Here is a 10,455-nt window from a genome sequence, read left to right as displayed (position 1 = left end):
TTGGACTCGTAGTATGTTGGCATTCCAACCCGATGGTTGAGAGGCCTGGGGTATTCCATACCGAGGGATGATTGGACCCATAGTATGTTGTTCGTTGCTGTATGCGTAAGTTTATGTCTGTATGGGTAATTTGGGGGAACTCACTAAGCTTTCGGGCTTACACTTGTGGTTTATTGTTTCAGATACTTGAGGAAATTGTGGCAATGCGAAGGCGTGATCGTACCGCTCCTCATGTTTTATGTTTTTATGATATGGTTCTGGGAAATACTCTGATGTTTAAACTATTTTGAAAACAAGTTGTATTAATTTAATGGTGTTTGAATGAAATGAAATGTTTTAAATTGGCTCGAATTTTATGGGTGTTATATATATATATATATATATATATATATATATATATATATATATATATATATATATATATTGTAACTAAAATTTTTTAGTTAGAACACGCCAAAGCTTGTTGTGAAACATTACAATTATATATTGCTAAAACTAAATGGTCCAATTTAAATACATATGCCATTGTATTTTTTGAAGGTTCTATAGGATCCATGTTTAATCATTTCTTATCTTTTACATCAATACATTGTCTTTGTTGTTTCCCAAATTTAGTTATATTTCTAAAGATTTGCTTTCTTAAGTTTATTTTTACACACACAGAGATCATGAATGACCTATTGTTAGCTATGATAACATCCCCCTCTTGTACATATCACAATATTCTCCTCTTTGAGCCATCAACATGAAAACTTCCAAGTAGGTCACCCATGTTGGAGTTGCTCTCGCTCGAGTCGGTTTGAACCATAGAGTTCTTATGTGAATATATCCACACCAGTATAAGGAATTCTTAGTTCTCCTTCCCAATGGAAGTATGATTAGGTCCAAGTAGCCACCTACCTTACCCGTTCCCTAGCTTTGATACCATATTTAACACCCCATTTAGCATACATCACAATATTTTCCACTTTGAGCCAAATGGTGAGAACTTTCCATAAGGTCACCCATCCTTCCACTTAGACACGGTTAACTATAGAGTTCTAATAGGATATGCTACCCTTATGATTTTTAAATGCGTTGTAATAGGAAATGTATCCACATCTTGTTGAGAACTTTTCATAACATCAAAAGTTAAGTAGTAGAAATTTGTTAAGTTCCTCATAGGATATTTTGTAGCTTAAACATAATTAAAGACGAGGAGTGATAAACTTCGATTTATCTTGGAAAGATTCAAGAAGAGATATATTTTGTTCAAGGAAGAAATTTTGAAATTAGCAAATGATAGGTAACAATTGTTGCAACAGGGGATGCTCCATTTGTTGATTATGTTGGTCAGATAATAGATGACAAGTTGAAACCAATCATCGAAAAGATGAATAATATTCAAGGTATTCCGAGAAGCAGGGCTTCTACAAAACATGGGGGAGAACCAAAAGCGAATATTAAAGATCCATATCAGACAAGTTTCATGGAGAAAACAAATGATGCTGATAGGGTTGTGCTAGAAAAAAAAAAAAAGAAGCTTTCGAAAAAGATAGAGAATATGAAAGAATTCAAGACTCATCGGAAGGTTAGTCTAACTCCCGGATCAGGTAAAGGAAATGTAAATATAGTTATAGAGGAAGTTTCTGAATTAAATCCTCACATGACTGAGAAGGAAAAGATTGAGAAAGAGAAGACAGACAAGGAGCTGAATGAGCTTAATGCCTAAAAAGCGTTAATGGATGTGGAAGATGATGAGCTCAAGAATGTGTTGGATATAGTGTCTAAGTCCATAACTATATTTGGTATGTACTTGACCCGACCCGGCATGGTCCATTTGGGTTGCACTTCACCCGAACAATTTATGGATAATATTTGAGAATAGTACAAGTTATGATTTATTAATATATTATAAGTTCTAATATATTAATATAAGATCATGTTATTTAATTAGTAGTGATCTATAATTAATCTAGGATTAATTTAGTGATCAGAGATATTACTAATTAAATATGGGCTTCTATATTTATATAGTGTGGGCTTATGCTTATTTGGAATGGGCTAGGCTTGGATGGAGAAGTCCATGGATACTCCATGGAGCTTTAACCCATGGATCTCATGGAAATGAAGAGACATGGGTATTAGGGTTTACATGGATGTAACCCTAATTCACCACACTATATAAAGGAGGCTTTGGCTCTTGAAATCAAGCTAGTGAACACTAGTTGACACATGTTGAGGTGAGGGCCGATTTCAAGAGAAGTGTGACTATTCTCTCAAAGTTCCAAGTTTGTGGTGATTTGTGACTTTCATTTGAGGCATCCACATTATTGGTGCTAGGCTCTAAAACTCCAAGGAATCAACTACAACTACAAGGTAAGTATTTCTACTAGCTTTATTTGATTCAAGTTCCCCATGCCATGCTAGTTAGGATATAAGCCTTGGAAAAATAATTATTTGCATGTATCTTAGACAAACATAGATCCAAGGTTTATTAGGGTTGCATGTACACTTAGGAAGTGTTAGAATGCTCAAAACCCATCAGAATGTTGAACAAATTCTTGCAATGAAGACAACATTATTTCTTGAATCGACGCTTGATTGGATGCAACAAGAAGCAATTGATAATCCAAACTTGTTTTGGTTGGAACTGAAGACATCCTTTAATACTAACAATGATGTTGAGTGTCAGTTGCGTTTTCCGATCACTCCTAGAGTTTTTCTCTTCCTACGCTTTGAAAATATAGGTAAAGTTCATTTATCAAATGTTGCAATGAATAAGAAACTCTTTTTGTTTTATCTGAAGTTCTCTAAGCCACAGTATGATCCTAGAGTCTAAAGAGGATCGTAGGACTCAATGTTGGGCTTCCTGAACAGGCTGATGAGTTTCTGAACATAAACTTCAAAGCTTTCAGAGGACACCATCATATCATTCATGAGTTTACTTTGGCTGACTTTCCATTTCTAAGCCGTTATGATTGGATTTTGCTATTTCATATTGTTACGAAGGATGTGGCGAAGTATGGGCCAATTTATCAACATTTGAGGAAATTGATCAAATGTTAGATGGATATTGAGATTGCATCGATGCTAAATAGGAAATCGATTCTGAATCCTTTTGATCAACCTAACAATATTGAAGATCTTAAGGTTGGATCAATAATAAAGAAAAATGGAGTATTGCTTACTAGGCACAGGAGAATAAAGTGATCAAGACTTATTTGTTCTTCTTATGAGATAAGAATTTGTATTCTATAGCAGCTCTAAATCAGATCTTGGCGAGAGTAGAAGCGAACAAGACAAATTTACTTGTAGATACGAAGTACGTCTCTGATATGATAAAGTGGTACATAACTATTAGAATGACTATTTTGAAGATTATTACAAAGATTTCGAAGTTCATGAGAAGAAGAAATGAAGACTACAACTACTGCAAATTGACACAAAGGGGAGATTTTTAGGTTTTGGTATTTGTTGTGTCAATGTTGTAATGTTTTGAATTGTATTAGTCTTTATTTTTATTCTGAAGTTAGTATGCTATTTTTCGGAATTTATGTATCCTTTCAAGTTACTCTTTCACGCCCTATATATAGTACTTGTTAGTAGAATAGGTACATTGTTCTCTGGAACGAATAGAGAATAGTTCAAAACTCTTTGTAACGAACTGTTCTATAGTGCCTATTAATCAAATCATATCTTATTTACTCGATGTTGTTCAAATATTTTGATTAAGTTCTTTGGATGATATTTTTGTTATAGAATATTACGTTCCTAAATTCTATCACAACTTCATGATCCTTTCTTCACCACCAAGAACACCAAAATGTCACCAAAAAGACACACCAAGCTTCAAAACACACTCATACTCTTAGGGTTTCGAAAAAGAGAGGGAGGCTAAAGTTAAGGATGGGTAGAAGGCTATAATAATTCTTAAATATGTTGCAAACCCTAAAAATTAGGGTTTTGAGTCGAGGTTGAGAACGCATGGCGTCCATAATGGACGTATAGCTGTAACATCCCAAATTCGAGGCCAAAAATTTCATTTTTTTGATTTAATAAATCATAAAGCGTATTACAAAAACATTGTCAATATTACATTAATTATAAAACATAATGTCATGTCTCGAAACCAGATCATCAGGAACATGGAAAATCAGAGTACAATCCCAGAAAATCCAATGCGGAAACCATGTGTGTGATGCGCTGCTACACCGCCGACTCTTTCCCCTTAGACGAAGAGGTACCTAAAACCAAAACCGAAACTGTAAGCACAAAGATTAGTGAGTTCCCCCATCACACCACATACCATATAACACTATCGGTATCTTTCAACCGGTAACTGTCATCGGTATCTTTCAACCGGTAACCATCATCGGTATCTTTCAACTAGTACACACCATCAATATCTTTCAACTGGTATCTGGGGACTACTTCACCCCTAGCACTAGCATACAATATCAAGATATAATCATACAATAAGGAATAACTGGGTACTGACCTACCCTTCGATCCTAAAGATCGATGTCAGGGACAACTAATCCCTACTACACACATAGCATATCACACAGGCATGTCTCATGACCAAAACATGTAACCATACCAAGATAATTATCACCAAAGACAATCATCTACCAAATTTCCTGGTTGGTGGGCCGGCATTGTGGCGGTAGACCCACGCCTACTAGAAGGTAACTCACCTCGCAAGGCTGACTGCAGAAAAGTTGATCGGCAACTACCCGACTGCTACTCCAAAAATCCTCCGGCTATAATCCCCTCAAAACACTTGGTCAGAATCTGATATCTATTCTGAGGGTAAAATGACTATCTTACCCCTGACCAAATCTAAGTCAAAGTCAACTTCCATTTGACCTGACTCGCCGAGTTGGGCCGTCAACTCGTCGAGTCTCTATCCTTTTAACCGTCCTTATCCACGACTCTACTCGTCGAGTTTAGCAACGACTCGACGAGTTCCCCTTCTTTATGAACATCGAATGAACCTTCATCCGACTCGTCGAGTTGTATGACCAACTCATCGAGCTCACCTTCATCTGTTGAATAAGTCCTGTCCTTGACTTCCCGAGTTGTATGAACAATTCGTCGAGTTCATCTTCAACTATTAGGAGATTGCCTTGGACTCGCCGATTCTATTCTAGCACTCGTCGAGTCCCATGAACTCCGGGTCTAAGGCTAAGTCCAATACGTTGGGTCACTCCTTTGGACCCTCTAACACCCTTCTAACACTCAACTGGGTTCCTTCGAACCCAAACAGAAAAGGGGAGTCAAACCTTGGACTCGCCGAGTCCCAAGAACAACTCGCCGAGTCGAGGTTGTCCAAGTCTCATTTCTCAATTTATGATGTACAAAACTTGTCCAGAAGATAGATCTAGGCTCCTACGATCGATCTAGCACATAAAGTTACGAACTTTACGTGCATGCATGGGGCTTTGAGCTCAAAAGGTTCAAAAAGAAGCGCTTAGGTTGCATGGAGCCTTCTATGGGTGCAAAAGCATCCATTTTCTGCCTTGTGACCCCTCAAAGGTCCTAGGTCCGAAGTTTGACCCCCAACCATGCTTGCAATCATGGTTGGTCTCCATATATGGCTTATAAAAGCCCTAAATCTCCCCAAAAATGGATCTAACAAATGAACAAGCAAGGTACAGAATTCATACCTTCTAAAAACTGCAAAAGAAGCACCAACTCGAACTCCTCTGGTCCTCTCTTGATCCTCTAAGCTTTTCCCTTCTTCCTTGACACCACAAAACACCAAGATCACTCAAAAGCTCTTAAATCTCTCCACACACAGTTAGGGTTCGCTATGAAGGGTTTCTGGAAGCAATAGGGATGAATGGGGGCATAATGAGATGATTAAATAGGGTGCAAACGCTTAGATTAGGGTTTTATCTAGTCAGAGTCTACTCGTCAAGTCCAGGGGCCGACTCGACGAGTCCAATACTTAAGTCCCGCATCTCATCCCGCTTCTACTCGACAAGTTGGGTCTTCAACTCGCCGAGTCCCAGGCCAAAAATGTAAAATACTTAAATAAAAATACATACCAGGAACTACGTGCTGCAATAGCGTTCTCAAAGAATGCATAGTGTTCTACTGAATATGCATTTTTCTTCAAAAGCAACTACATACCGTTTTTGCCAACAATTTTTACAACAAGAGTACAAAAGAAATACCTGGAAAACAAGGTGTTACAGTTTCCTTAATGGAGAAGGTTTCCTCCAACGAAATTTTGCCTTGGATGATTAAAGGCTGTGAGAAAATAATGTGAGGAGACATCAATGGTGGTGGCGGTGGGTTTCAATCATATGCATGGGAGTTTTTATACCTGGATCGAAATAAGAATCCTAAAAAATATCAAGGTAAGATAAAAACTAAAACATTCAAAAGACGATAAAGATACATACATATAATGTCAATTTCAATAACTTATTATAATCGAATACGACTTTTTTTTTACGATAAAGGTCAAAGACGAGATTGCAAAAAAATATAATATGTAGGTTTTATTTTTATATGTTTGGTATTTCTTATTTTTAATAACTATGTTTAATTTCTAACATTGAAGTTTTATTGTAATTTCCTTTGAAAATTTCACGCCTACTTGCAACAAAAATGATGTGATAAAATGATGCTACTCCTGCTCACATGACAAATTCAAAAAAAAAAAAAATAGATCAATTGTTGTCTAGGATATGTGGTGTTCCATCTCTTTGATTTTGATGATACTCCTAAATGTTTTTTCTTGGAGCTCAAAAAAATTTCACTTGTATCGATAGAGTGAAACTAAGCAGATGAATATTCTCACTTGAAAGTCTTTCGTGCATTATATATTTCTTTTGAAAATTTATCTATTTCTGCTATTGAAATTAACAACCCTAAAGGGTAAGCATAATAAATTAACAATTGTACGATTAACAATTAAATGGTAAAATTAGTTAGCGTGTATCTAACCACATGAAAAATAACAAAATTAAACACTAAAAATTACCATACCCTAAGACAAATTAATTAGTAATAAAATAACATTCAATTTATACCTTAAAAACTAATTAATTAGTAACAAAAATATCTAAGACAATTTTCACGTAACATAGCAAAGTTATCGAACCAACTAGTAGCATAAATTCAATTAAAAAATCAAAGAGACTTAAAAATCAAAGATCATTACAAAGTTAATAAAGTAAATCGGCACATTACAACCACATATTACAGAAAAGAAAACTAGGAAAAAGCATTCGGTTAATTACGTTGAAGAATAATTATGGATTTATGGTGTAAACTTGCATAGAATCGATTAAGAAGAGAGAGGAGGTGCTCAGGGGGAGCCTCATTGTCAAAGCGAGGCCAAGAACCTGAGTGATGACAACCACAAGGAGATGTTGAGGCGGATGAAACAGACATGAGATGCGGAGAACAATGAGAGTGGTGTCCCCCACTGTCGATGATTGTTCAGGGGATTAGGACATACGATTTTCATTTTTAATATGTGCTAGACTTCACTTTTTTTTTTTTTTTTTTTCATGTCGAGTAGTTAATAATTTTAAATTTTGTTTTTGATAACGATCTAGTTTCCATCTACGACTTTGAAGTGTTTTGAGATTTTAATTTTCAATTTTTGCGGTGTCTTATTCCTTTCCAATGTTTTGAGAATTATCATAATCATTGTTTATTTTTAATTATTTAACAAAATAATACGAAAAGAGTTACCCTAATCTTTGACTGAATTCGATGCAAAAATCCTATTTGATGGGTTTGCAAACTTGATTAAGGGTATGTAATCTTATCTATTTAATATATAACTTTTTATATACTGGCCAGCCCCTGCATATGAATGCAATCAAAACATGACGTTAGGAGATATATACAAAACATGCATCTTCATATTATTTTATTTAGCTTTGTTGGATACATCATACGTAATACATAAAGAGATATAGAACATATATGTTCAATACAAAGTGAAGTCGAGCATGTTTATCTATGAGTAGACAACTTCAACCAGTTATTTAGTTCAATGTTAAATTGAAATATTCATTGGTCTTTAAAGGTCATCATTACCATCCACCACGATTGAAAAATCCAAAAATGGATGTATATTCAGCAGTAGCCATATATCCAGATGTAGGAGGTGCAGCTCCAGGAGAAGCTGCAGTGTAGGGAGGAATTACACCTCCGGCTCCGGCTCCTGTTCCGGCTTCATCTCTAGCTCCGGCTCCGGCTCCGGCTCCGGCTCCCGCTCCGGCTCCCGCTCCGGCTCGATCCCTTCCTCCTGCTCCAGCTCCAGCCCCTGCTCCTGCTCCAGCTCCAGCTCCAGCTCGACCTCCGGATCCGGCTCCTGCCCCAGCTCCAGTTCCAGCTGAGTTTCCAGATCCTTTAGCATTAACTCCACCTGCAGATGCCATTCCATTTCCATTTGCAGATCCCCCGATGTTCATTGCTCCGTTATCATCTGAGTTTCCAACTGGAGCCGGGTCTGAAGTTTTGGTTTCATTTATTGTTCGAGGTCCAAAAATTATATCAAAATTGAAGTCTCCTTGCCCTCTATTCACATCATCTAACCCTCGGTTTCCTGCAATACCACCATCCAAAAGATTTTTCCCTCTAATCTCACCACAACTTCCTTCTCCAACTTCACACCCAACACTTCCTCTAATCTTTCTTACCCCCTCACCATATCCAAGGGTTGTCTTTTCCTCTCCCAAAAGTTTTCTTCCAGCAACACTTTCAATTGTATAAATAAAAAACACAAAAGATACAACAACAATAGTCTTACGAACCATGATGTAGTCTTTTTCTTAATCTTCTAGTTATAACTTTTAACGAGTGAATATCATATGTATATATACAAATTGATATGGACCCTCATTTAATAAGATGATTGAAATAGAATTAAATTTACCGAACTTTGTGTGTTAAAATGAAGGAATGATGTTATTGTTTTATATTTAATAAAACATATGTTATTAAACAAAACCTTTCGACATTTTTTTATTTGTTTTTATGTTACTTAAAAATGTTAATTATACACATATTATTTTGTTATTGTTACGATAAATGAAAAAACTATAAAAATGTTACAAAAGTATACAAATATTTGGCTGCTTTTGTAAAATCAATAAAGATCTTAGATTTTAGATTTCAATGAGCGTGTGTTCATCACGGATTTCAAGTTTTACAAGTTGTTAATCATATATTTCACATTTCACTTTTTAGTTTGAATTGAAGGGTTCGTTCATGACATATTACAAATTTTATTTTTTTCAAAAAAAATCGATTCTTTATTTTTTATCAAAAATCATTTTCAGATATTCGTTTTGAGTTCTGGAGAAGATTTATAAGATTTCCAGGTTTTGGGCAAGATGTGAACAATATTTCAAGGGAAGAAAAAGTTTTTTCAGTTTTTTTGTTCAAAAATACATGAAAAATCATGAAATCAATTTATAAAGAATACATGAACATGATTTATAAGTTCTTAGAGTTCACACATACATGAACAAGATGCAAAATTTCTTACTTCCAGTGTTCACACACATACATACATGAGATAATCAATATTTCTTTAAGAAGAAGATCCGTAATCTTTGCTCATCCCCAAAAATAGTTCATTATGTTCTAGTGGTCCAGAGCAAGATGCAAGATGAAGATTGCCGAAAAATTTATTTTGCCAATGAAGATGACTAGAAAATTCATATTTGGCCAGAAACCTACACCTAAATGGTATACAAGTTAAATTTCCATAAGTTAGGAAAAAAAAAAAACTTAAGTAACAAATGTATACCCCGTAAGTTATCAACTACTTACAAGTTATCAATTACTTACAATTTAATCAAACATGCGTTACCGATGGGATTGCCTGTGCTGATTTAAAATTTTAAATAACAATGTTTAATTGAAATAAAAGTTAAGTACAACACCCTAAAGTTTGTTGTGGAACGTCTACTTTAATAAAATAAATTTTTTTTATTACATGTCACACTTTTATTGATTTGGTTATATGTCATTTTGTGGTTATTTTTAATTAAATTTTTTTCCGCATGGAAATTCGTGGTTGTTTCATTTTTATTTGAATTTCACATAATATTTAATTAAATGTATTAATTGCAATAAATATCAAAGGGCTTCTAGCCCAACGGTATCCGGTGTTGCCCTCTCTCCTTGAGGTCGAGGATTCAAGTCCCGTGAGGGACATAGGTGGAGAATTAGGAGTAGTGTAGGAGTAGATTAAATTTGCCGTTCCAAAAAAAAAATTAATTGCAATAAATATAATTACAAATGCATTTCAATTTCATTAATTGACTTTCCTTCAAATTTATAAATTTCTAAATTAAAGTCTGTTAGTTTTCTTTGTTTATTTATCTAAATTATTTGGTTAAATTTAAAAGAGAAAAAACACTTTAATTTTAACAATTCATTACTTTCCTATTTTTTTCTTATAATTTCAAATTTCTCAATTGTTTATAATTT

At 34.9% G+C, this 10,455-nt stretch overlaps 1 protein-coding gene across 1 annotated transcript; it reads right to left on the bottom strand.

Moving 5' to 3' along the window:
- Positions 1 to 8,045: 8,045 nt before the first annotated feature.
- Positions 8,046 to 8,771, bottom strand: LOC111907079 (glycine-rich protein 5). Its single transcript, XM_023902871.1, has one exon. The coding sequence runs from the start codon at positions 8,769 to 8,771 to the stop codon at positions 8,046 to 8,048; it is 726 nt and encodes a 241-aa protein (XP_023758639.1).
- Between the last annotated feature and the right edge of the window lie 1,684 nt (positions 8,772 to 10,455).

This window comes from Lactuca sativa, chromosome 5 (assembly GCF_002870075.4).
Source record: "Lactuca sativa cultivar Salinas chromosome 5, Lsat_Salinas_v11, whole genome shotgun sequence".
Taxonomy (NCBI): Eukaryota; Viridiplantae; Streptophyta; class Magnoliopsida; order Asterales; family Asteraceae; genus Lactuca; species Lactuca sativa.
Note: the sequence above shows the minus strand (reverse complement) of the source record. Positions and strands in the feature narration are given on the sequence as shown.